The following is a 27,342-nucleotide window of genomic DNA, read 5'->3' on the forward strand; positions in this document are numbered from 1 at the left end:
AAACCTCAGTTCTAAGATCAGTTATCGCATCGTACCTGGGAAATGCGACAGGCTAAAAATTCCATCTCAAAGAAACTCAAGTGTAAAGAATCAGTATCCGTAGCATCTCTCTACAGTTATCTATGCAACTTTGCAGGTTTAAACTTTCGAGACCCCAGGTGGTTTAACAATGCCCTGTCTCTTCGATCTCAAAGAGGGCAGTGATAAGCCAAAGTGGGGGCGGCTTCAGACAGGTGGCATCCTTGGTTCTCTTCCTTCCCAAATAACAAGCGAGTTCCATCAATCCCATTTAGCAAATTACCAATTTATTAGGTGCCTACAAGTACAAACACGGAAAGCTGCTGCGGGGGAATACAGATGTGCAGGAGGAGAGGCCCGCCCTCCGGGAGACCTCACCATCTCAGCCAGGAGTCACCGTTAGGACGTGGTGGCGATACCACTCCGGGTGAGAGTCCTTGCCCAGGTTCACCGCCTTTGGCATCTCCTCTTGTCAGATGTGGAAGCAATCCTCTCAACAGGAGAGCCAAATCGTGGGGGGGTGAACCGGTGACCATGGCTTTGCTTAGGAGCATCTGTGTTCTTGTAACTTGCTCAGCATTGTTTCCCAGCAGCCTCCGGAGTGCATCTCCAGGCTTCCAGAACCTTCTCCGGGGCTCCCTGGGTGCTCATGTGTGTGGCTCAGCTCCAGTCTGGCCTTGGGATGACGTGCTAGAACAATGCGCCTCGCAGTCTGTGGTTTTCAGGGTGGGGGGGAGGAGGATGCATTGCAGAGGAGAGCAGGCCAGACTCTTCCCTTAAACATTTAATAGTGCACTTACTGATTATATTCTGTACAGATACAGGGCACATTATAAACCTCTTCTCTTATTTACTTTTTCTCTTAGACTGTATTCATGTACGTGTATTTACATTGGGGGGGCGGGGGAACAAAAACAGCCTTGAGGTACAAAACCCAAAAGAATATCTGAGGTATAAATACAAGTATATTTTAAATAATAATCTTTATCATGCTTAATCTATGTTTGAAAGCACAGTGGACCTGTGTACACGTGTCTTAATAGAATGGTATATACAACATACAATCTTACAAATCTGAAAGCCATTAAAATGGAATATACAAGTATATCTTCATGAAAAAACACTGATATCCAAAAATACTCAAATTTTTAACACTCTAGTCTGTCCCCACCAATTCTTCAAAGAAATAACACTGACAATGGTAACTAAATTATAACAAAATAAAAATCCTTCTTGCAACTCTCATTCACACATTACTCACTTTGACCCACACTAAATAAATTCACTAATACTGTCTCTGAAGCCGACCTTTCCCATTACAGTAAAACCTGTATAAAGACCACCCTTCCAGAACTGTGCTGGGATCTTGCTTTTTTCCTGTGATACCTGTTTGCCATTACCATGAAAAGATATTCCAAGGACATCATTATAAAGGAAAAGGATAGAAAAAGCAAAGCAAAACAAACAAACAAAAAAGAAAAAACCCCCACCAAAACAAAACAACCAAAAAACAACAAGAGAAAAAGAAGAAGAAGAAGAAGAAAAAAAAAAAAAAAAAAAAAAAAAAAAAAAAAAAAAGGCAGAAATTCTATTTGCTGTTAAAGGCAAATGAAATTAATAAACCTGTTCAGCTTTCAAAATGCTGTTAATAACCTACAAACAACTTGTGCAATCAGGTCTAGAGAGAAACTGTGTTTGAAACGGGAAATGCGAGTACATTCACTACAATCCTTTTGTAGGTAAAGAAGAAGTTGATGGAGGAGTCTGTTTAAAAACTCAAGGAAAAAAAAAAAAAAAAAAAGGACAAGGATAGGCTGCCTGTCCCCTCAAAATAAGAGAGTTCCCTTTTAAGTTTCTGGGTGGACCCATGGGTAGTCAGCTATTCCAGGCTAAACCGAACCTGATCATCAACATCCTTCTTGGAGGCATCTCAGTGTGCCAGACACTGTGTCCCAACGTCCACATCGGTGCCATTCGACCAGCAACAAACATACACACACGTCTCTCTCTGTGCAAACCTTGTCTTCGCTCATCTCAGTGAGAAAACCTGTCAAAGAGTACCAACTATTCCAGTGGATACGCCAGCCCCGCCACACGCTGCCAACACAATGACATGGGTACAACATACACCAAGATCACAAGAGAATGAAGGTATCTTCATCATCTTCTGTAAGGTATTTATAGGTTTGCTTCTCAGAAGCAACTCGCGTAAGAGTGCATTTTTTTTTGCAGTCATCTATATTCCAGTCAAGATCTATAGAACACAGACCTTAAACCAATAGGAAGCAGCTTTGAAAAATGTATCAAATCCCTACAGTCGAATATTCCTATGCTCCAACTTGCAGTTCTGTTTCAGGATGAGACGCAGAACCCGTGCTTCCAAGGACAGCGAGGGGGCGCTCTGGGGACCCAGGCCCGGAAGGTGGGGAGGAGGACACCGGGGCGCTGCCTTGGCGATCACCTGGACTTGGTGTCCTTGCTTTCGGCGTGCTGGTGGGAGAACGAGTCTCGGATCTTGACAACCTCGGCTGCGCACAAATGTCCGAAAGATTTCGTGTACCACTCTGGCATGTGGCCCCTGGAACAGAGGAAAAGCGGACGGATTATTCCAGCGGGAAAGCAGCCGAAGGGAGTTGCAGATACACTTCCATTTCCTGCTCAGCAACGTGTGTAAGGACAGGTTGCTCTTCCTGTTCCAGGGCAATCTCCTGGCCTCGCCATCACACACTCAGAACCGGTAAGTTTACCAAGAAACTACAGATGGAGTACAACTGTTTAGGGAGCCGAGACCAGTTTGGCTCAGTGGATAGAGCGTTGGCCTGCGGACTGAAAGGTCCCGGGTTCAATTCCAGTCTAGGGCATGTACCTTGGTTGTGGGCACATCCCCAGTGGGGGGTATGCAGGAGGCAGCTGATGGATGTTTCTCTCTCATCGACATTTCTAACTCTCTCTCCCTCTCTCTTTCTCTCTGTAAAATATCAATAAAATATATATAAAAAGAAATAATGTTAAAAAAAAAAAAAAAAGCTGTTTAGGGAGAGCTGCGGCGAGTTAACAAAAATAGAGCACACGGGTGCCCTGGAAGTGCTGAGACATAAAGACTTCCAACGAGACTTTATGGAACTCGAGAGCCACTGGGGACGGAATTCGTAGAGCTTCGTGTTTTGTCTGTTATGCTGCATTGCACTACTTTTCTGATACTAATACCCACTGATCTGTGGCAAAGAATAGACAGGCCTGGCTAATTACTAAAAGGGCATGCCCCATGATTCAGACACCTTTGACTGTCAGATGGGAAAACCTTGCTTGCTCGTTCAAACTCGTATTTCCGGTGGCTATTTACATTCACGGCAGAGGCACCATATCCACATGACTTTAGCGCTCTATTTTCTAAACTAAAGGACCGGAAGCAGGCCGTGGTCCCCAGAGGTCAAGAAACACAAACGTGTTCCTTCAGCACCACGCTTCCTGGTGTAACCGAGATGCACTGGGCACTCATTTCAGCCACTCTCTGCACCAGGCCCAAAGTCTCCGTCTTCTCCGTCACCCTCACCATGTCAAATCCCTGCCCCCCCCCCCCCCCCCAAAAAAAAAACCCCAGGACCAGGACATACCGTAAGTCAGCCCTGCACATGTAGGTGAGTTTGGATTTCCCTGACCCGCAGGGCTCGATCAGATACCGGGACAGGAGCACGTTGACCCTCACCCCCACCACTGGTGCCCGGTCGTGATCCACGGACGTGAGTAGAAGGGCACACGCCCCCTTGGGCAAGTTAGTCCTCCATGTCCTGTGGAGACAAAACCAGAGAAGGGAAAAAAATAAATACAACTTCCTGGAAGCCAGATGGGGCCTCACTCCCAGAGACACTGAAGGCCGGCCGGGCTCGGTGGCCGTGCTGTGTGGCCCGCCCTGCGGGAACGGTGTGCTGAGCCAGGGTGCGAGAGCTCCGTCCAGAGCCACATCTCCAGGAGGCGCACCCGCTCACACGGCCAGCTCTTTCAGAGAGAACCGACCGGTCCGAAGTGTGACCGAACACCATCCCGACATCCCCCAGCTGCCGGAGAGAGAGAGCATCCGGACGAAGGCTGCTCTGTTGGAAAAGTTCTGGACTAAGGATGCGACAGTTCCTCAAAGATTCTTGGAATCCTCTCCCAATCATGTTTCCAGAGAATTACGAATTAGACATAAATCGGCCTCAGCAGCCACCCCCTGGGAACCCCAGGATGTTATTTCCTGGCGTGGGCATCCGTCAGCTGCTTCCAACAAGAACAGCCACCCTAAAAGGGGGAAGCGTCTGCCACCAGGATGCGCATCCAATGGAGTGTGCCTCTCTCTCTGAGCTCAAGTCCAAAAAGAGGCCAAACCACTTCAGGATGGACACGCTCCTGGGATAAAAGCAGGTCTATTTTTCATATTTGCAAAGGCTCAACAACTTCAGGGAGGCATTCGTTCTATTGGGAGTAGTTTTACCATCTTATTCAGCGACCCACCGGCTCACCCTGGCCACCATTACCAATTTGGGCCCGGCCAGTGTGGCTCAGTAGTTGAGTATCGAACCCATGAAGCAGGAGGCCAGGGTTCAATTCCCGCTCAGGGCACAAAACCGGGATGCGGGCTCAATCCTCAGTAGGGCGTGTGTAAGAGGCAGCCGATCGGTGCGTCTCCCTCATTGTGGACGTGCCTATCTCTCTCTCCCTCTCTCTGATATCAATTAAAAAACATGAAACAGCCGAAACCGGTTTGGTTCAGTGGATAGAGCGTCGGCCTGTGGACTGAAAGGTCCCGGGTTCGATTTCAATCAAGGGCCCGTACTTGGTTGCGGGCACATCCCCAGTAGGGGGTGTGCAGGAGGCAGCTGGTCAATGTTTCTCTCTCATCGACGTTTCTAACTCTCTGTCCCTCTCAATTCCTCTCTGTGTAAAATCAATACAATATATTTAAAAAGCAAGCGAACAAACAAACAAACAAACAAACAAAAAACCCCACAAAAAAACATTAAACACACACGATCAACTGAGAAGCTCTCACCTCAGAACGACGTAGTCCCGAGCGGGATGGGGCGCCATGCTGTTCTGGACGTACTGGTAGATCTCAGTCTGGCTGTCCAGGATCTCGATCACTTTGGAGTCCAACAGGTCTACGTCCCAGAGGTGCTGCTCTTTCAGAAGGCGCTTCAAGACCTCCTCGGGCGTCGCGGGGACTTCGATGGTCGACCGCCAAAGCCTCAGAGGGGGCCCTTCGCTCACCTGGAGAGAGCACGCGCCTTTCAGGGCCGAGACAACTCGCACGCACACACCCGGACTGGGAAGGCGACTCGCTAGCCCGGTGCACGCACGGTCATCCGTGTGGAGGCTAACGACCGCCTATGGCTTTCACAGGCTGCCATCCCCGAGAGTTAGGCCAGACGTGGACAGATCCGCTGGGGTCACCTCGGGTTCAGACGGTCCCATGTTCCCCTGGAACCCCTATCAGGGTCAGTGCAATCAAGGAGGACCCTTTATTTGCACCCAAGTCCGCATGGCCATCTGGACTGCCCTCCTGGTTTATTTCTTTGTGGTGGAGACAGTGTCAACAAACACCTGTGGTGGGCCTACCGGGCTGAGCCACCCAACGTGTGCCCACCCTCACAGGCGTGCAGTCCCAGCAAATCTATTTCTCCCCTGACAGCTCTCTGCTCTTCAAAAGGCCAAGAGTAGAGTGGACTCCCATCCAAGTACTAACCAGGCCCGACTATGGGGGGGAGAGAAATAAATAAATAAATAAAACCTGTTAAAATAAAATAAAAAATAAAAAAAAGATCAGGCCGGCAGGGGGTTAGGGGTGATTAGGCCAGCAGGGAGGGAAGCTGGGGGTGAGATCAGGCTGGCAGGGAAGAGCAGTTGGGGGGGGGGGGGGGGCAACCAGGCCAGCAGGGGAGGGTAGTTGGGGGCAAGATCAGGCCAGCAGGGGGTGAGATCAGGCCAAGAGGGGAGGGCAGTTGGGGGTGAGATCAGGCTGGCAGGGGAGGGCAGTTAAGGGCAATCAGGCAGGCAGGTAGGTGAGCAGTTAGAAGCCAAGAGTCCCAGATTGCAAGAGGGATGTCCGTCTGCTGGTCAGAGATTCCCCAAGGCGTCCCCAATTGGAAAAGGTGTAGACTGGGCTGAGGGAACCGTTCCTCATGCACGAATTTCATACACTGGGCCAGTAGTTTATGGTATGAAGTATAAATCACAACTGTTGGTTTAAATTTTGACAATAAACAAAAGACTTAAAAAAAAAAAAGAGTAGAGTGGAGTGTGCAAGGGGACTCTGACCAAGCAATGGAAAAACCCAAGCTGCTCTGCAAGGCCTCAGCCCCACACCCTGGTAAAACACTCCGGGGCACTCTGGTGTGATACTGCATCAGCTGTCTGATTCCTCTGACAGGTATTCCTCGCTGGGCTGGCTCCCGCTCTCACCCGGGGGTGTGAATCTCCCCTGGCCGCCCAGCTCTGCAGGAGAGGGGACGGGTGCCAGGTCCCCACGCAGAGCTGTGCGGGCAACAGGGTCTCGTCCCTAAGGAGCCCAAGGCCTGACCCCTGGAACTCCACTGGCTGACGACAGAGGGACGACCTACCTTCTTATAGGACAGCTCGGCCTGCTCGGACGTGGAGCAGCTGACCCAGCCTTTGAACTTGTCTTTGACCTCCTTGAACAGGCTGTCCATGCAGTCCTGCAGGAAGTGCCGGTAGTCGGCGGACTCGTCGGCGCAGAGGCGTCCCAGCGCCTCGAGCGTGAGCGGCTTCAGCTCTTGCTCGGTGTAGGAGTTGCGGCATCGGCTCATTTCCTCAGGAACCTGCGAGGGACACGAGACCGAAAGGAGGTTGGGGGATGCCCTCGCCGGTTTGGCTCCGTGGATAGAATACCCCAGCCTGTGGACTGGGGAGTCCTGGGTTCGATTCCGGTCAAGGGCACGTGCCCAGGTTGTGGGCTTGATCCCCAGTAAGGGGCGTGCAGAAGGCAGCCAATAATGGATTCTCTCTCATCAATGAGGTTTCTCTCTCTCTCCCCCTCTCCTCTCTGAAATTAATAAACACTTTTTTTAAAAAAGGAAGTTAGTCCACCTGCGCACACTGTCGTTGTCCAGCGGTGAAGGGACGGGGCAGAAACCAGGCTGGATCCCCAAGGTGGTGCAGGCAGTTCAATCCCCATTCCCAACAGCTGGAGGCTGTCCCGCCCACCTCACATGCTATCACAAGGCTAAGGAAACCTTATTCCAGTGTAAGGTATCCGAGAAGTCACGTAGCAGGTAAGTGACTAACACATGGCTTACATTGATGAAGGCACGTGTCTCAGATACAGTATTTACTGCATGAAATTTGTTGCTTTTATAAGGGGTATGGAGGTAGGCATTTCATTAAGCGTACTACCTCTAATTGGCTTATGTTGTAATATACAATGTTTCCCCGAAAATAAGACCTACTCACAGGGTTCCTTCTGAGTGAAATATAAGGCATCCCCCCGAAAATAAGCCCCCCCCCCCCCAGGCTAAACATGAGAGATTTGGTCCACTGATTCTGAAAGAAATGAAGTCACAAGAAATTCACCAGGAAATTCAGGAATTGGATTGTTATGATGATGTTCCAGAAGATAACGACATGATTGTCACTGAATAAATGAGTAAATTCTTGATACTGTAGGATTCACAGTTTGTCTGGTTTGTGTTGACAACTACGTTACTACCGTACCGTATACAGGTAATAAATTTCCTTTTCATTTAACAATAAATGTGTACTGTATTCTTCATGGAAAAATAAGACATCCCCTGAAAATAAGACCTAGCGCATCTTTGGGAGCAAAAATTAATATAAGACACTGTCGTATTTTCGGGGAAACGGTATATATAAGGAGACACTGTTGGGTTCTGCATATGTGCTCTCCAGCTGGGGAAGAGAACTTGTGGTAAGATGGATGCACCTGCAATTTCATCCCTGCCCACGTTATCCTTACCAAGCAGCAAAACCCCTCAAGTCCTCACCTGGAAAAGCTTCTTGCACTCAGCAATCATATGGGCCAGCCCTTGAGTGGCAGCGAGGTTTTCATTCAGATCTTTCTGATCTGGTTTGCCCAAGCTCTGTTTTCTTTGCATTACCCTGGGCGGAAGAAACAGGAGGGGAAAGGTTCAAATATTTACCTATTTTTAAATCAACGCGTCAGTTAAGGACACCCAAAGGAGAGAATGAACAGCTCACTGGAGCCTACCTGCCATGAAAGGGTTCAAGACAACTTTTATTATTTTTAAAAATGTATCTTTATTGTTCAAAGTATTACAGGTGTCCTCTTTCTCCCCCATTGACCCCTTCTGGCTGGCACCTGGCTCCTTTCTCCTCCCCTCCCCATCCAGACCTATCATCAGTGTCCGTGCGTTATGCACATATGCATAGAAATTCTTGGATTAATCTCCCTTCCCACCCACCCGCCCAAGAGAGCTTTACTTTGGTCTCTAGAATTTTTCAGTTTTATCACCACCACCACCACCACACACACCCACACACACACACACACACACACACACACACACACACACACACGAAAAGAGACAGTTTTCAAGGATATTTAGGCTCTTTAGATATCCCAGCACGTTAAGTAGGCTCCTATTTAGTACCTAGGGGAGCTGGTAGATCTGTGGGTGTGTGCTGGGGAGGGAGGGGCAGTGAGAAGGGTGTGGGTGGGAGGTGCCGGACCCTGGGGTAAAGTGTCCCCATTCTTCTCTGTCCAGATAACCAGGGCCCCTCCCAAAGGTGAGGGGAAATCCATTGTTTCCTCAAGGTTCTGCTTTAATCTTATCTGATCTCTCTCTGGGGCTCGAGGCTCCTCTGTTCTCTATCCCACTGAAGCTGGAACGCTAGGGGCAGCGTGGAGGGGTGGGCTGGGGTGGGGTCCATAGGGGGGAAAAGGGGGAAATAAGTAATACTTTCAACAATAAAGATTAAAAAAAAAAAAAAAAAGCTGAAATGCTTATCAACAATCAAGGATCTTTAAGCACTGCCTGGTTTCCAGAAGCAAAACTACTTCAGCAAGCACCAGGCCCTGGCTTCTAGCTCAGACCATGAGGCCTTGATGAGAAATATTCTCAGAAGTCAGAGGCTCCCACTGGCTCTGCACGTCTCCATTCCAGGCCGGGCCAGTTACTTCCTCGGCTGGCCTCCCGCAGCCCCACTGTCCCCTCCTGGAGAGTGGACACCGTTATCATCCTCGCCTCCTGCGTTGTTCTGAGGGTTCAGGGAGAATTTTATGAATGTCAAGGGTGCAGTCGCGTGACTGGGACGGACTAAGTGCTGAGCAAACATCCGACTTGGTTCCTTTTCCCAGATTCCCCGGCTTCTCCTATAGCCACGCCACTCCCGCCAGCAGGCATTGGAGGAGAAACTCCGCATAGGATGGGCTGAACCTTAAGCTTGCGGGCTCTGCCTTATGCTCAGTTCTCTTAGCTCTGGCTACTTCCTCTCAATCGTCCGGCCCAGGCCAGGAGCTGGGCTCCTCTGGCCCCGTGGGCACTAAGGCTGGGCCTATGTGTCTCCCCACCCCCCATGTTCAGGTCAGTACATCTGGGCTCTGCTGGCAGAGGGTGATGATAACGTCACAGAGGGCTCTGGGAGACACTGGCCGTACACTCCCATGCTGAAGCATGAACCTTTCTTTCTCCCCCTAGAACCATGGTCGGCAAACTGTGGCTCTTTGGCCCCTTGAGTGTGGCTCTTCCACAAAATACCAGGGGGCCTATTTTGAAGATGTGGCATTAGAAGAAGTTTAAGTTTAAAAAATTTGGCTCTCAAAAAGAAATTTCAGCTGAAACGTGTGGCTCAGTGGATAGAGCGTGGGCCTGCAGATTGAAAGGTCCCGGGTTCGATTCCGGTCAAGGGCATGTATCTTGGTTGCGGGCACATCCCCAGTGGGGGGGTGTGCAGGAGGCAGCCTATTGATTCTCTCATCGATGTTTCAACTCTCTATCCCTCTCTCTTCCTCTCTGTAAAAAAAAAAATCAATAAAAATATATTGAAAGAAAAAAAGAAAAGAAATTTCAATAGTTGTGCGGTTGATATTTGGCTCTGTGGACTAATGAGTTTGCCAACCACTCCACTAGAGTGTCCGGGCAGTCACAGGCCCAGGGCTAGGAAGACAGGAGGGTCACGTCGTAAGGTGACCAGATGTCCCAATTTTCAACAATTTGCCCCACGGCGTTTTCAAATTGTTAAAAATCGGGACTGTCCCGCCAAAAGAGGACGTCTGGTCACCTTAGTCACATGGGCTGCGGGGGAAGAAGATCCATCTCCTATTTGTTTGCCTTAGGAGGGAACCCCACGAGAACACGGGGGCAAGAGGAGGGAACCCCACGAGAACACGGGGGCATGAGGAGGGAACCCCACGAGAACACGGGGGCATGAGGAGGGAACCCCACGAGAATATGGGGGCATGAGGAGGGAACCCCACGAGAACACGGGGACAGCCCCCGAAGGGGAGCATCGTGATGCGTGTGCCGGCCCGGGCCCTACCTGGGGGAGGAGTTCTCCCGCTTTAGCGTGTTGAGGTGGAAGAGTGAGGGCGCCAGGCACACGGCCAGGTTGGTGGGCGTCATCTGGTTCTCCTTCACCGCGGCCGTCACGTCGCTCAGGAAGTACAGCAGCGTCTGCAGCACCTCCCGGTTCTCGTCCGGCAGCAGCATGATGGCCGCCTTGATGGCCTGCAGGCGCTGGTCCTTGGGCACATCTGCAAACACCAGCGTTTTCCCGTCAGCCATGGGCATCGAGGGGAAACGTCCCAAAGCAAACACATCAGCATCAAAGCCCTCGGCCCGCCCCGAGCAAGCACTCGAGGGGAGTGCACTCGAGGTGAATAGGGGAGAAACGAGGGCCGCACCAGCGTCACTGCCCTCGAGTGTTTCCTGCTGGAGGCGGCGAGATGTGTGAAACACCCACCCTGCCAGCACACGCGTAAGCCCACCCCTGGGCTCGGCCCCCGACGGGGCCTGCTGGTTCAGTTTGCAGAACACTTTTTCTCTCCCAGTACTTCTCAGAAAACCCCGATTCATCCTTCTCCGTTTCTGAAGGACAATCTGCACATATACTCTGGTGCAGTGTCAACAAAACATCTTATCTAAGGCATGTGTCCTAGGGGAAGGCCAGAGGTTTCCTTATCTTTCATTGGACACTAGTAACTCATTATTATTATTGTTAAAAAATATATTTCATTGATTTTTTACAGAGAGGAAGAGAGAGGGATAGAGAGTTAGGAACATCCATGAGAGAAACATCGACCAGCTGCCCCCTGCACACACTCCACCAGGGATGTGCCCGCAACTAAGATACATGCCCTTGACCGGAATTGAACCCGGGACCCTTGAGTCCGCAGGCCGACACTCTATCCCACATGTGTCAAACACAAGGCCCGCGGGCCAAATCCGTCCCGCCAGGCCTTGCAATGTGGCCCGCACCGCGCTGTCATCACTGCACTCCGCTGCGTTTCCATCACAATGACAGTTTATGACTGTTCAGTAAACCATTCGGCCCGCGGTTTAGGCTGGATTTTAGATTTTGGCCCCTTCTCTGATTGAGTTCGACACCCCTACTCTATCCACTGAGCCAAACCAGTTTCGGCTGTCACTCGTTCCTGAAGTGGAAAAAGGAAGCTGCTCAAATATTCAGCCCATGTAAACGACAGACGTATGTGACCAGAGACTTCTTTAAGCTTCAGAAAGCCTACCGAGAGGCTATGATAGAAACACGGGCCGGAGAACGAGGCCCAGAACTAGTGCACACGTAGGAAATGCTGCACCCAGCCCTAACCGGTTTGGCTCAGTGGACAGAGCGTTGGCCTGTGGACTGAAGGGTCCTAAGGGTCCTGGGTTCGATTCCAGTCAAGGGCATGTACCTTGGTTGCGGGCACATCCCCAGTAAGGGGTGTGCAGGAGGCAACTGATCGATGTTTCTCTCTCATCGATGTTTCTGGCTCTCAATCCCTCTCCCTTCCTCTCTGTTAAAAAAATCAATAAAATATATAAAAAAAAGAAAATGCTGGAGCCAGCCTTCGGGCCCCCTTTCCCAGGCCAAGCTCTCTCTCAGAAAGGCACGTGGTGGAAAAACCGAGTCACCCAGACGCAGCGCCATAGGCCGAGCCGGTTAAACAGCGCCATGGTTACCACACACAACAAATACCTTGGCGGGGAAAATGTGACCTGTGTTTTCATAAAACCTTGAAAGGATGAAACAAATAATGAAATAACCCAGACCAGCTCCATTTCTCATAAAAGAGAGTCCAGCGCGCCAGCAGCTCAAGGCGATGGGAATGCGGAGAGGAGCTGCTTTCCAGTGACAGGGCCGGACCATGACCCGGAGCCAGGAACAGCACCGGGCTGTGAGAGCCGTCATCCCGATCCTCATCCTTCATGTAGGTGACTGTTTGCTTTAAGCTCTACTTAAAAGTGCGAGGGGCACGGGTATTGTGTTCCCAAGTATTTCTGGCAGTCGCCGAGAAGAACAGAAAAGGATTATTTATTCATTGAACATCAAGATAAAAGACACAGACACCTGGGAAGTTTTAAACACAGCAGGTCTTGCTGGAGGGATGTGAGGCAACTGAAATTTCCATCCAGAAGATGGAGAGAGAGAGAGAGAGAGAGAGAGAGAGAGAGAGAGAGAGAGAGAGAGAGAGAGAGAAAGATCTTGGTACCTGCCCTTTTAAGCTTCTTAGGAAACCTGGTGCTAGAAACTGACGGAAGACTGAGCTCCAGGACAGAAGGTGAAAATGTGCAATTGCTTCAATAACGAGAGAAGGATGACATTCCGTAGGTATACAGAAACCCCGTCCACAAACGAGGAGGCAAGGAAGAAATTGATAATGTGTGTTTCCAGGCCATCAGGTAGCCAGCAGTGCCCAGCTGGTGTAGCTCAGCGGCTGAGCCAGGAACCAAGAGGCCACTGGTTTGATTCTGGGCACATGCCCGGGTTGTGGGCCTGATCCCCTCTAAAGGGGGCGTGTGCAGGAGGCACCCGGTCAATGATTCTCTCTCATCATTGATGTTTCTATCTCCTTCTAAAATGAATAAATAACTAAATATTTTTTAAAAATTCAGAGAATGCATATAAAAATCTGAACTTATGGTTTCTCTTTTTTATTTTTAAGATATATACTTTATTGATTTTTTTTACAGAGAGGAAGGGAGAGGGATAGAGAGTCAGAGACGATGAGAGTAACATCGACCAGCTGCCTCCTGCACACCTCCTACTGGGGATGTGGCCGTAACCAAGGTACATGCCCTTGAGTGGAATCAAACCTGGGACCTTCCAGTCCGCAGGCCGACACTCTATCCACTGAGCCAAACCGGTTAGGGCTGGTTTCTCTCTTTTTTTTTCTTTTTTAAAAAAGGAAGGTGGAGCTTTTCGTTGGTCCCATTTCTTCCCACCTCCAACCAGGGTTAAGACCCAAGAACCACTCACACTGGTAGATCTGCAGGAAGGTTTCCGAGAGTTTGTTCGTCATGAGCGGCTCCGGGAGATCTCGGAAATACTGCTTCAACATGTCGGCCACGTCGTAAGCGGACTGCCCCTCGTAGCTGACACAGTCGAGGGCACTCTCGTTCATCTGGCGCAGGGCCTGGATCCGGGACTTAACGCCCGACTTCCTGAAGAGCCCGACCTGGGGGAAGGAGAAGAACACGGAGGGTGGAGATGGAAGCTGCGCCTTCGCGACAGAACTCGGGGGAGACGAGGCCCCGCAGCGGCTCTCACCTGGTCCAGGCAGTGGTTGCGGAGGTAGCGCATGGCCTGCTGGATGCTCTGGGGCAGGGGCTGGCCCGAGCGCTGCACGTTCACGGTCAGGGGGACGCCGAACACGTTCCGGTCCTTGTAGTCGGGAACCTTGATCCTCTTCATGAACTTGGGCACGGCCCTGTGTAAGGAACAGCGGAGGGGAGGCGAGGTGTTTTCTTGTCTGCCTGCTCTGGTCCATCTCCGCAGGCCGACCCCGCGGGCCCCAGAGCCGGGCCACGAAGGTGGCTATTCACACGTAAGTGACGTAAAACTAGGAAATCGGGTCCTCGGCGGCACCAGCCACATTTCAAGCACTCGCTGGCCGTCTGTGGCCAGCAGCGACCCTCCTGGGCTGGGCAAATTTAGAACATTTCCGCCATCCCAGACAGGTCCGCTGGAGGTGCTGTGGGAGGCCAGCCACCCTGCCTCAGGAAGGATTCTCCTTCCACTGTGAAGGCTGAGAATCGGGTCTGTATTATTTTTTAATCGACTTTTTATTTAGAGATAGGGAGGGAGAGAGAGAGAGAGAAAAACACCGATTGATTGTTCCACTTATTTCTGCGTTCATTGGCTGATTCTTGTATGTGCCCTGACTGGGGATCGAACCCGAATCTTGGTATTATTGGGATGATGCTCTAACCAACTGAGCTACTGGCCAGGGGCACGTTGACATCCTTAAGGGAACTGATGGGCTTCCTTAGCAAATGGTGGCATGGGAAGAAACAGAGGCAGAAGACACCTTGCAAGGCCCTCCTTCGGTGCCTAATAGAGTGTGAAAAACAAGTTCCCCTTCGTTGTGAAAACGGACAAGAACAATTTCTAAGTTCTTCACGAGAACCCAAGTGTTTAGGGTAAAAAGGGTCAGCCCGGCTGGTGTGGCTCAGTGGTCGACCCATGAACTAGGATAGGAGGTCACACAGTTCGATTCCCAGGCAGGGCACATGCCCAGGTGGCAGGCTCAATCCCCACTTGGGGCTGGGGGCAAGAGGCAGCTGATCCATGATCCATGATTCTCTCTCATCACTGATGTTCCTCTCTCTCACTCTCTCTCTTCGTCTCTGAAACCAATAAAATAAAAAGAAAAGAAAAATAAGGATCAGGCAAGGCTGGATGACAGAAACAGCAAATACAGGATGCTGGTCAAACACAGGGACCCCAACTCCAGGGCTCAGCAATGTGGGGCCACGCTCCTGACCTGACATCAAAACCACCCTCCCGCTGCTGAGCGGGAGGCCAGAACGCCTCCAGGTGCCCGAGGAAGACGGAAAAAAGAACAAGGAGGGTTTTGTGGCCTGGTCCCCGCTCCCCGGAGTCCCGAGAGCGGGTCCGCCCCGCAGAATCCCCAACAGCAGGAAACCAGTGTCACGCCTCTGACGCTGTCAGGTTCGACAAACGCCCTCTGTGCGCGGGACACGGGAGGGCCAGGACTAACAGGAAAGGAATTCTGTGTCGGATTTCTCCCCGCCCCGGGGATCCCACAATGCCAGGCTTTTTACAGGCTGGTCTTGACTCACTGGAAAAGCTGACCAGAACTCCAGAAGGGTTATGGACTCGCAGATGCTTGAGGGTTTGGTGGAAGGGGAGAGGGGGGGGTGGGCGGGCGGACCGCTCATGAGCGGCGAGAATGTGAACTATGCAGTTTTAAATAGCCAGCGGGGAAATGGGACTCCCGCCCAGGGGCACCCGGCAGGGGGGACGCCGACCGGCCTTGACTTCTGGACCACAACACGGCACTGTTTATAGCTGCGGGAGAGGTAGGGCCGAGACGCGGGCCCAATGTGTATTTCCATTCGGTTAAGTCCACGGGACCACGGCTGAGGCACGGGCATAATGCCGGTTTTGTCGCGGGCACCGGGGCCCGGCGGCGGAATGCGCAGGGAACACATTACCGTCGCCGCCGAGAATCCAAAGCATGCGGGGGGATAAACCGGTCAATGCTTATTTCTGTCGTCCCGAACAAACAACTCCTGTATTTAGCAGGGCTCACATAATAACAGCCTTTGAACAGGAGGCGCTTTGATGCTGGAGTTAAACTCACGACGAGTCCCGAGAGGGAGCCGGTTCCGCTGCCCGGCTGACTCACGGGCAGGCAGCTCCGCCGGGCTGGGACACCCCCCCCCCCTGAATGGGCTGCTCCTCATTTGTAGCAAAAACAGTCGTCGTGCAACCGGATAACAAACACGAGAACACTTCCAAACACCCAGCTGACACTGTGGAATGCGCTGGGATGTCAATCTAGGGACTCATCTCTGTTTTGCAGGGAGAGGGAAGCGAAGATGTAGGTATTAGGTCATAGCCATGACCCATCCAGCCCAGCAGTTATGTACCCGAGGGGCAATCTTTTCACACATAATTGTGGATAGCCCGTGTTTACATGTATTTCGCTCTGTGATATTTTATAGATTCGTCACCATGTAAGAGTACTTGTTGGAAAAGACAGAAGATCCTTAGCACAGGCAGATCGGTGAGGGATGCCGTGAAGAGTCACGTCAAAAATGCTTTCCAGAAGCGCCCAGCAGGGAATTAAATAAGCCAAGCAGTGTACACCAAGCATTTTAAAGTCAGCCTCACAGCAGCATCTACACTACATTTTCCCGCTGGGCCTGTGTGGGTCAGTGGTTGAGCGTCGACCCATGAACAGGACCTGGTCATGGTTCGATTCCCGGTCAGGGCACATGCCCAGGATGCAGGCTCGATCCCCACATGGGGGAGGGCAAGAGGCAGCCGATCAAAGGTTCTCTTTCATTATTGATGTTTCTATCTTTCTCCTTTCCCCTTCCTCTCTGAAATCAAGCAAAATATTTCTAAATGACATTTTCCCTTCCTTCTTTCCAAAGTCAGATACCGCACACATATATTTACCTACGACAGGTTCCTCCTACCCCTGGGACAATTCAACGGGAGAGAGAGATGCATGCTCGCCCCATCCACTGGCAATCTGTCCCTGGGAGAGCCCAAAACTCAACCAACCACCCTGCCGGCAAGCCCCTAAGTCCCTACAGCTCACGCAGCATCAGGGCAGAGAGTGACTGCGTTGGGATGGCTGGCTAAAGACGCTGGAGCGACGGGGCTGCCACATACTCGGTGTCGGGGCAGTCGGAGGAGCTGAGCGGAAACAGCTCCAGCCCCGGCTCCCGGGGCGGAGGGAGCTCTTACCAGCTGAAGCCGTGCTTGTTGGAGGGCGTGTACTTCTCCAGCAGGGCCGTGAGCTTCAGGAGCGAGTACTTCTGCAGCAGGTTCATCTGGGCCACGGACTGGCAGTTGATCTGCAGCGACACCGAGTTGAGGCTGGGCCGGTGCGAGCTCTGGAAGCTGTGCCACCGCAGCCGGTGCCTGCGGGAGGAGAGCGGGGTCAGTCCGAGGCGCTCAGAGGCAGCCGCCCGTCAGCAGCCGCCCCTGGCTTCGTGTCCGGCGAACGGACAGGACTCGGCTTCGGAAACAGCATAAAACCTACCGCCGTCCCCACTTTGAAGTGCACGGCTCAGGGCCATTCAATACACTCACATGGGCAGAAACCGGTTTGGCTCAGTGGATAGTCAGTCTACAGACTGAAAGGTCCCAGGTTTGATTCCGGTCAAGGGCATGTACACTGGTTGCGGGCACATCCTCAGTGGGGGTGTGTGCAAGAGGCAGCTGATCGATGTCTCTCTCTCATCAATGTTTCTAGCTCTCTATCCCTCTCTCTTCCTCTCTGAAAAAACCCAATAAAATATATTAAAAAAAAAATACACTCACATGGTTGCACCACCACCACCACCCTCCATCCACAGAACCTCTACCTTCATCTTCCCCGACGGCAAGTCCACTCCCACTGGACAGTACTCAGTTTTTGGGGGGATGCTAGCCTGTCTCGGTCTGCCTGCCTCCTTCTCTGGCACATCCCTGGCTAGGAACGCCAGGCTTCCGTGACCCTATTTCCCCTCCACGACCAGCAGAGGCGGCCCCTCTCTCTGACTCCCCGTCTGCCCGCGACCTCCCCCTCCCCCGCCCCCGTCGGGAGGAATGGGCACCAGAGCGCTGCTCACCTGTTGGACCTCGTCAGGGAGGCCCCCACCCCGGAGTCCCTCCTCTCGGGGATGTCGGCGGGCTCCTCGGGCTCGTTGAGCGAGTTGCCGGTGCTGTCCAGGTCGCTGGGCGTGGCGCGGTCGTGGTCCACGTCCAGGTGGATCTGCTTCGGGGAGGACGGGCAGGGCGACACGGAGTCCAGGGCCGAGTCCGAGTCCCCCTCGTCCGAGAACTTCTCCGACCACTGGTTCACGATCCTCTGCATGCCGTTCACGTGGTACAGGATGTCGTCCAGCTCGGGGAAGATGTCCTCGTGCTCCAGGTCGGCCAGGTCGCCCGAGCTGGAGTACAGGATGGAGCCCGGCACGTTGTCGTAGATGCTCAGGCGGCTGCTCACGGAGCTGGAGGAGTTGCGCCGCTTCAGCTCCTGGGGGCCGCCGCCGCCCCCTCCGCCGCCGCCGCCGTGCTCCCTCCGCAGGCTGACGCGGCCGGGCCCGTGGAAGCTCCCCGTCCTCCAGTTGACCACGGAGGAGCCGCCGTTGCCCCCGGCGGGGGAGAAGCTGCCGTGGGAGAGGGCCTTGGGGAAGGTGCCGGGCTTGTGGTCCTCGGGGATGTAGAACACGGCGTCCTCCTCGGGGCCGCGGCCGCGGCGGTGGTTCCTGAGGTTGCGCTCGGCCACGTCGGGGAAGGCGGGCGGGCGGAAGGGGTCGAAGCCCTCCAGGTACATGCCGCCGCGCTTGTTGCAGGCGCTGAGGCTGCGGGTGCGGGTGACGGGGCTGGGCGTGCTCACGGCGCTGCTGGTCTCGGACTGGCTGCTGCTGCTGCTGGTCTGCGTGGAGTTGGACACGCTCCTCTTGCGCGCGGGCGGCACGTGGATGTGGTTGCCGTGCAGCGCGGCGATCTCCACGCAGTTGAGCCGCCGCAGCTTGTCCTCGTCCAGGCCCCCCTGCAGGACGGGCCCGCTGATGAGGAGCCCCAGCCTGGGGGGTGCCGCCGTGGCCGCCGCCGCCGCCGCCTTGTGCTTGCCGTGCTGCGAGCCCCGCAGCTTGAGGCTCTCCATGCGCTTCAGCAGGCTGCGCGTCTTGGACGTCTTGGCCGCGGCCGCCTTCTCGGGGACCCTCGTGCCGAAGCTGAAGCTGGACAGCTCCTTGGGGGAGGGCAGGCTGCAGAAGGAGTCGTCGTCGTGGTGGTGGCCGGCGGAGGAGGAGCAGACGCTGAGGACCGAGTCGGTCCGGGGCGTGGCCGTGGCCGTGGGCGTGGCCGTGTCCCCGCCGTTGCCGTGGGCCACGTGGGCGGGGAGGCTGCTGGTGCTGCTGAGGCTGCGGACGGAGTTCGCGTCCTGGCGCTCGCTGAGGTCCGTCAGCATGCTCTCGTGGCTCGGGGCGCCCTGCAGGCGGGGAGCCTCCTCGGGGGACCCCGGGACCGGGTCCTGCTTCGGGGAGAAGACGTCGAACTCGTCCAGCCGGGACCACCGCTTGCTGTCCCTCTGGAAGGTCCACTTGCCGCTGATGGCGCAAGGCTCATCCTCGTCCGAGTCCTCGCTCTGAAAAGACAGAAGGGAGCCGTTGGTCCCCGGGACGGGCACACCGCGGGGAGCGGGACAGGTGCTGAGGGCCAAGGGCCCAGGAGGCTGCTTATAACGGGTTGACACCGCCCCCACCCTCCCTAATCTCTTTTCTTTTTATTAAATATATTTTATTGATTTCTTACAGAGAGGAAGAGAGAGTGAGAAACATCGATGAGAGAGAAACATCGATCAGCTGCCTCCTGCACACCACGCCCCCTACTGGGGATGTGCCTACAACCAAGGTACATGCCCTTGACCGGAATCGAACCAGGGAACCTTTCAGTCTGCAGGCTGACGCTCTATCCACTGAGCCAAACCGGTTTCAGCTCTGATATCTTTATATTATTATTATTATTATTATTATTATTATTACTTTTTACAAAGAACAACTATGTATGTAAAGAATATCACAGGAAAAAGCCTGACCAAGTGCTTGACATGAAATAAGTCATTTGCCCAGCTGGCATAGCTCAATGATTGAGTGTCGGCCTTTGAACCAGGCGGCCAGGGTTCGATTCCTGGTCAGGGCACGTGTGCGGATTGCCGGCTCCATCCCCCGTGTGGGGCATGCAGGAGGCAGCCGATGAATGATTCTCTCTCATCACTGATGTTTCTATTTCTCTCCCTTTCCCTTCCTCTCCTAAATCAGTAAAAATACATTAAAAAAAAAAAAAAAAAAGAGAGACAGAAACCAGCCATTTTATGGAAACTGGGGGCTACCGGCTGTTCTTTCACTGCTCACAGGAACCTTCTGAGCTCTGTGGAAGCCCCAGGCATGCGAAATATTTCGAGCTGGAGTCAGCAGCGGGGAGGACTCCCTCTGCTCCGCCTGCAGGGCTGCCGTCTGTTGATTGTGTGTGTTTGTATTCCCTTTTGCAAGTAGAAAGGTAAGTTTTCAACACCAAGAAGAGCGGTGACTGAAGTCTCCAGCCACCCTACAGGGCCACAAGCTCTCCTAATAGACTAACGGAGGCACCAGGCGAGAGAAGCCGTTGCATTTCCACTTCAGTCCAACCCGTTTCCCTCTTAACCTGTTCTTTTCCATTCCCTCCCCCGCCGGACAGCGGGGCTGGAGCTAAAGCCACACGTGTCCTGTGCAGTGTCCACACCTCAGACCTGCTCCGCTCCGGGCAATTGCACAGGCTTCCCAAACACCCAGGCCTGACCACGTGTAACATTCACACACGCTGAGTAACATCCTTGCCGCTGATGCTGGACTCGTGGGGGCGTGGGGTGGGGCTGTAACGCAAGCGGCTGCATCTGAGCCTCTCGGGAGAAATGTCAGAAGGCACACGTGACTCAGTACGATGCCCGTCTCTCCCCCCACCCGTGTGGGCAATCCCACGTGACCCTTGCTTCACAGGACAGTGAGTCAAGAAGCATGAAGTGCGGACTTGTTGGCACTTCTCTGCACGGCCCCGTGGGTCCCGAGGTTCCGGTCCGTGTGTTTCAAAGGCTCAGCTGCCCCAGGAGGGCCCCTCGTTGCAGGCCAGGGCCTCCAGGGTAATTAAAATGCGCGCTCCGAACGGCCAGGAGTGTGTTCTTGGACCAGACGTACTCCTGTTTACTCTAATTTGTGACTCTCACTCCCGGTGCTACGCCCACTCCTGCTCCTAAGATCTCATAAAAGGGCCTCACACTTCAGACCCGGGAGAAAACACCGTCCGACTCAGTGGCGTGCCACCACTGGACCAGCATGTGTGGGACTTCCTGCCCTCCCCGCTCTCCTGATCCTTTCCTCCCTCCAGCACGCCTAGCATTCTTCCCTACCCCACAGCCCGGCCTCCACGGATCTCTGCAGCCTCGAAGCACACCGTTATGTATGGGAGCTGGCTGTCATTTCTGTAGGGAGCAATGCAGCCTACCAGATGCCTTCGGCCCCATCCCTTTAATATGGACAAGGCACGGAGTTAATGAGGCAGAATAGATGATTTTTTTTTTCTTTTCTTTCAGATAAAAAACAGGAAAACTCAAGAGATACAGAGGAGAGACTGGTGGCTGCCAGAGGTAGGGGGTTGGGTGAAATGGGTGTAGGGGATTAAAAAGTACAAATTTCCAGTTATAAGTAAACTAAAGGCCCAGTGCATGAAATTCCCTCAGCCCAGCCTGCACCCTCTCTCCAATTGATTCCCTACCTAAACCGGTAGTTGGCTATCCCTCTCGCAGTATGGGACAGCTGGCTCCTAGCCGCTCACATGCCTATGTGCCTGATTGCCCCTAACTGTCCTTCCCTGCCGGCCTGATCTCACCCCCAACTGCCCTCCCCTGCTGGCCTGGTTGCTCCCAACTGCCCTCTCCTGCTGGCCTGATTACCCCTAACTGCCTCTGCTTGTCTGATCACCCCCAACTGCCCTCCCTGCCAGCCTCATCTCACCCCCAATGACCCTCCCCCGTTCGCCTGCTCTCTCCTAACTGCCTCTGCCTTGGCCCCCACCACCATGGCTTTGTCCGAAAGGAAGTCAGACATCTGGAAGATGGTCAGTCGACCGGTTTATATATTTTATTGATTTTTTACAGAGAGGAGGAGAGAGGGAATAGAGAGCTAGAAACATCAATGAGAGAGAATCATCGACCAGCTGCCCTTTGCACACCCCCTACCGGGGATGTGCCCGCAACCAATGTACATGCCCTTGACCGGAATCGAACCTAGGACCTTTCAGTCCGCAGACCGACGCTCTACCACTGAGCCAAACCGGTTTCGGCCAGTCGACCGGTTTAATTAGCATATTGCCCTTTTATTAGCATAGATAAGTCCTGGGGATGTAATGTATAACACGGTGACTCTAGGGAACAATATTGTATTGCAGATTTGAAAGTTGCGAAGAGAGTAGATCTTAAAGTTCTCATCACAAGAAAAAAAATGGCAACTGTGTGGTGATCGATGTTTAACTGGACTTATTGTGGGAAATCACTCTGTAACATATAAATATCCAATTACTATACTATGCACCTTCTATTAATATAGTGTTATACATAAATTACATCTCAATTTAAAAACACAGCAGGGAAAACACAATCCATTGGCTGCCTGCAGCTAGTGGTCTAAACTACATAAAGCTTGGGACACTCGACTGGTTTATTGCATTAAACATGCCCATGTTCTGGAGAACGAGGAAGTAAGACTTCGTACACAAAAACCAATCACAAAACACGTAATCGAGTTTCCGGCCTGTCCCCTTCCTCCTGTCTTATTATACCGTTTAGATACTCACTCTTTTCCGATGAGGACTGATTTCCAGTTTCATCACCGCACATTTGTTTAAAGTGTTTAGACGCCTACAGAGCAAAGAAATAATGTTAGCAAAGATAGGACACCACTGGTGGGTAGATATAATTCTTTTTTCCAAAACAGTTGACATGCTTAATGAGATGCTTTGAATCCATGAATATCTGTCATTTAGAAGAGTATTAGAAAGTTCTTTAAAAAGTGAATAGCTTCACAATATCTCTCCATGCCTTAAGTTTTTTCATTTAGTTTTACTATTATACTAGTACAGTGAGATGACACACTGCTCTGGAAGGTGCTGTCAGGTGCCTCTTCCTCTTCATGGAACAAAGGACTCTCAGGGACCCCTCGCCTGAGCCGGGGTCAGCTCCATCCAGTAAATGCCTGCGTCTCCTTTCACAGAAACAGTCACAGCAACAAGAACAAGCAGAGCTGTTGGCAAACACTATGTTGTATCTCAAGTAAAAATTCTAGTACAAAAATACAACAGTCTCTAACCAATAATCATCCTGTTTAAAAATTGGCAATTTCTTTTTTTAAAAAATATATATTTTATTGATTTTTTTTTTTTTTAGAGGAAGGGAGATAGTCAGAAACATCCATCAGCTACCTGCCCCTCCCCCAGCCCCGCCCACTGGGGGATGTGCCAACAACCAAGGTACACGCCCCTGACCGGAACTGGACCTGGAACCTTTCAGTCCTTAGGCGGATGCTCTATCCACTGAGCCAAACTGGTTTCCGCAAAACTAGCAAGTTCTTGTACCAAAAGGAAATCCAAGCCCTCTTTAATGCCCTATTCTTTGTACAACTTCTTGTTTTAGTACAGAAGAATGTTTGGTATAGTTACAGCCATAGTGCAAATGATTATTTAAAATTACTGAAACTTCAAGGATCAATCAAAATCTTACAGAGTCCAGCGCTTGTAGACTTTAAAATGTTCTTGAGAGTGAGGATGATTCTCTCGTAAGTATAAAGTTTGATAACGACTAAAAGTGATAATCACGGAACTACTCATTTTTTTAAGGGCTCGGATCAGATTCTGCTTCCGAGCAGGAGTCATACTGTAGCTGAATACTTCTTTTGCCCCTGCCAAACAGTCATGTTTAAACTCAGGGATAGAAGTTAAATTTCATTGGAAATGAAATAGTTAAAGGAAAAAACCCTCACTGACAAATCATGATTAACTATAGAAAGAAACCCTTTGCACCCACAGGAATAAATGATATGCAAAACCCATCAGGCCCCAGTTCCTTCTAGCATCTTCCAGGCGATCATCACTTAAGTCTTCCTGGAATGGACCTTCTGCCGTTTTGCACCACAGTCTTCCGCTTTTGCTCCAACTGCGATTCTCCCGTTTTCACAGGACGCCAGCATTTAACTCACACAAATCCAGGCGGACAGCGAGGCCTCTTCCAGGCTTCACGTTGCTAGCCCTGCTCTTGCAACCGGCCTAACCGTTTCAACACACGGGAGGAGAGATAGTGTTTCTGCCTGCTGATAAGACTGCCTTTGATTTCACAGGTTAAGCGATAGCCTGGTTAGAGAATAAACAAAGATAACCCGGAGCACCTACGTTCAGGGAAGTTCTCTTGGTTGACAGGAAGGGCAGGAACATAAGCCACGGAGAAAACTTAATAAACCAGAAAAGTAGATTTTCCAACGAGGGCACGGAAGGTCCCTCTCTGAGCGGCATCAGTACTCAGAGGACTTGAACCCACAGGGTTGTTGTTTTTTCAAGACTTAAAAAAAGAATCCGGACTGGTTACCGTCCGTCTTAGGCCTGGGTTTCGTTAATCACACCTGTAACCAAATATCCACTTGACTTCATTTGGTCTTTGCTGGTTGGAATAGTGTTTGTAGCCAGGTTTACTGGGCACAAAGGCCTACGGGGGTGTCGGAGAGGCTGACTTCACAAATTCTAGATTTGAGTCAAACAAAAAAGACCCAGGAGGCCAGTTTTATAAAGGCCAATATTATCTTTTTCTTTTTAAATATATTTTATTGATTTTTCTTTTTTTTTTTTTACAGAGAGGAAGGGAGAGACTTAGAGAGCCAGAAACATCGATGAGAGAGAAAAACATCCATCAGCTGCCTCCTGCAAACCCCTTCCTCCCCCCCTCGCAGTGGGGATGTGCCCGCAACCAAGGTACATGCCCTTGCCCGGAATCGAACCCGGGACCCTTCAGTCTGCAGGTCGACGCTCTATTCCCTGAGCCAAACTGGTTTCGGCAATATTATCTTTTTCTGTTGGTAGTGCTGAACCCATGGCCTCTCGATTTGGAAGCCCGGAAGTTATTCCCTGGGTTTGTGGGGGACTCACTGTCCCCTAGGACCTTGAAAGGATGCCCACTGGTGGGACATTACCAACTTGGAGATGACAGTTCCAGCTAGACCATTTTGGGGTTCACTCTGAGTCAGGCACTCTGCCTGTATTGTCCTCACCATAACCCTAAGGTACACATATGTTTACTGAGCTTCCCTTTATAGGTGAGGAAATGCAGGCTTCCGTCACGAATCTTATCCAAGGCCACAGGACTAAAATACGGTGGCCCTGGCACTCAAAAACAGTACCTTCTTCTTCTTTTTAAAAATCTGTTTTCACTGACTTTAGAGAAAGAGGAAGGGAGAAAGGGGTAGAGCCCGCAACCTGGGCATATGCCCTGACCGAGAACAGAACTGTGACCGCCTCCTGGTTCACAGGCTGACGCTCAACCGCTGACCCACACCTGCCGGGCCAAACCAGTATCTTCTTCATCCATTTTTGTTGTTGTTAGTCCTCACCCAGGGATGTTGTTCCATTGAAAAAAATTTTTTTTAATTTTTTTTTTTTTTTTTAGAGAAACAGGGAGAGAGAGAAGCATCGATGTGAGAGACACACATCAATTGTTCCACATGGGCCCTGTCTAGGGCCCAGGTTTGAGCCTGCAACCGAGATACATGCCCTTGACCAGAATTGAATCAGGACCCTTCAGTCCGTGGGCTAAGGTTTTATCTACTGAGCAAACTTCATTCCTTTCCAAAATAAATGCTAGTCGTGGTAATACAGGGGAGCAGCTGCTATCTTAGGTAGGATTCCTCCAGTGAGTGGGCGAACAATGGCATTGCACCATCTGTCCAGAAACTGGTGGTTCCCGCCCCGGGGCCCTCGTGGGGCTCAGCCCCACAGGAATGTGTCAGCCTTATCTGCTGGGCAACTTGTACACGGCTCTGAGCGGGGAGGGAGCTGGGGTGGGCCAGCAGCGGTTCAAGAGGTTTGCTGCAGGGAGCTCCAAGCACCCTGATAAAAGCAGAGCAGGCGGGCTTCTGGGCCTCTTACTCAGAAAGAAAACAGGGCCAAGTACAAGAGGAGAGCGAGGAAAGAAGAAGAAACAACTTTCCAAGACCGGACAAATAAAGATTGTTCCAATTCTCAAAGATAAGTGCAACTGCTAAATGGAATTAGTGCAATTACTTAAAAAAAAAAAAATCACTCACTACCCTCTTAATAAACCAGAAAAGTAGCAAAGTGCAAACCTACTAAACGGCAGGCTGCTTTATGTAGCGTAGGCATGTCAAGGGCTATGTCACAACAAAATGAAGATGATGGTATGAATATCTATTATTTTTTTAACCTGTTAACCGGGGAGTTCCCTTTTTAATGACGCAACCTGTAACGGGCGCGTACTCTTTCACTAGGACGTGTCAGTACGTCACGCCCGGAGGACGTAATTTCATATTATTTTTTTTTAAATTTATACTTAATTAAAATAAATGAAATATATATATTTTCATTTATTTATATATAAAGCACAAAAGAAAATACAAAATTACCAACAAATAGAAAAGAATACCAACAAAAAAATGGAAACATCGAATTAAGAAAATTATAAATTTTACAAACAATTATAAAGATTACAAAAAATATATACTGTCCCTCTCAGGGCGCAACATATATTTCAAGGACGTATTCATATGTCCTACCCATTCCCGATATTGTTTACGTTTGACGTATTTATAGGTCCCTCTCGGTTAAAAGGTTAAAATTAATTTTATTATTATTACTAGAGGACTGGTGCACGAAATTCATACACAGGTAGGGCCCGTAGGCCTGGCCAGAAATCAGGGCCAATCTGTGGGTGATTGGGGATCCCCCACTGGCACCCTTCTTGGCCCGCATAGGGGCTGGGAGCAGCTTCTGCGTTGAGAGTCTGCCCCTGGTGGTCAGTGTGTGTCATAGCAACTGGTTGTTCTGCTGTTTGGTCGATTTGCATATTAGGCTTTTATTATATAGGATTTTTAAATCCTCACCCAAGGATAATTTCCCTCTGATTTTTAGAGAGCGGGAGAAGGAAAGACAGAGAAATATCCATGTGAGAGAGAGACATTGATTGGTTGCCTCCTGCACACACCCTGACCAGGCCCCAGGCCAGGGAGGAGTCTGCAATCGCAGTACATGCCCTTGAGCAGAACCAAACCCAGGACCCTTTGGTCCACAGGCTGACACTCTATCCACTGAGCCAAACTGGCCAGGACTGAATATCTATTTTTAAAAAAATAAATCTTTATTGATTTCAGAGAGGAAGGGAAAGGGAGAGAGAAAGAAACAGCAGTGATGAGAGAGAATCATTGATTGGCTATCTCCTGCCTGCCCCACACTGGGGATCAAGCCCACAACCCGGGCATGTGCCTTGATCAGGAATCGAACCTGGGACCCTTCACTCCAAATCCAAAAAAATGAAGAAGGGAGAGGGATAGAGAGCCAGAAACATCGATGAGAGAGAGA

At 51.2% G+C, this 27,342-nt stretch overlaps 1 protein-coding gene across 15 annotated transcripts in view; it reads right to left on the reverse strand.

The window, feature by feature from the left end:
* Nucleotides 1-283: 283 nt before the first annotated feature.
* Nucleotides 284-27,342, reverse strand: part of DLC1 (DLC1 Rho GTPase activating protein) — a 360,572-nt gene continuing 333,513 nt past the window's right edge. For 13 of the 15 annotated variants that reach the window (XM_036459000.2, XM_036459001.2, XM_045588923.1 and 10 more), the window contains 11 exons: nucleotides 22,567-22,630; nucleotides 17,808-19,330; nucleotides 16,939-17,115; nucleotides 13,762-13,921; nucleotides 13,471-13,669; nucleotides 10,531-10,744; nucleotides 8,016-8,130; nucleotides 6,615-6,833; nucleotides 5,048-5,265; nucleotides 3,633-3,806; nucleotides 284-2,596 (listed from right to left, as the gene is read on the reverse strand). In XM_036459000.2, coding sequence (XP_036314893.1) covers nucleotides 2,476-2,596; nucleotides 3,633-3,806; nucleotides 5,048-5,265; nucleotides 6,615-6,833; nucleotides 8,016-8,130; nucleotides 10,531-10,744; nucleotides 13,471-13,669; nucleotides 13,762-13,921; nucleotides 16,939-17,115; nucleotides 17,808-19,330; nucleotides 22,567-22,630 — 3,184 coding nt within the window. In that variant the 3' untranslated portion in view covers nucleotides 284-2,475. Of the gene's footprint in view, nucleotides 2,597-3,632; nucleotides 3,807-5,047; nucleotides 5,266-6,614; nucleotides 6,834-8,015; nucleotides 8,131-10,530; nucleotides 10,745-12,066; nucleotides 12,227-13,470; nucleotides 13,670-13,761; nucleotides 13,922-16,938; nucleotides 17,116-17,807; nucleotides 19,331-22,566; nucleotides 22,631-27,342 lie in introns of those variants that run through there. The other 2 variants (XM_045588917.1, XM_045588918.1) reach the window with 2 other exon arrangements.

Source organism: Pipistrellus kuhlii, unplaced genomic scaffold (assembly GCF_014108245.1).
Source record: "Pipistrellus kuhlii isolate mPipKuh1 unplaced genomic scaffold, mPipKuh1.p scaffold_m20_p_3, whole genome shotgun sequence".
Classification (NCBI taxonomy): domain Eukaryota; kingdom Metazoa; phylum Chordata; class Mammalia; order Chiroptera; family Vespertilionidae; genus Pipistrellus; species Pipistrellus kuhlii.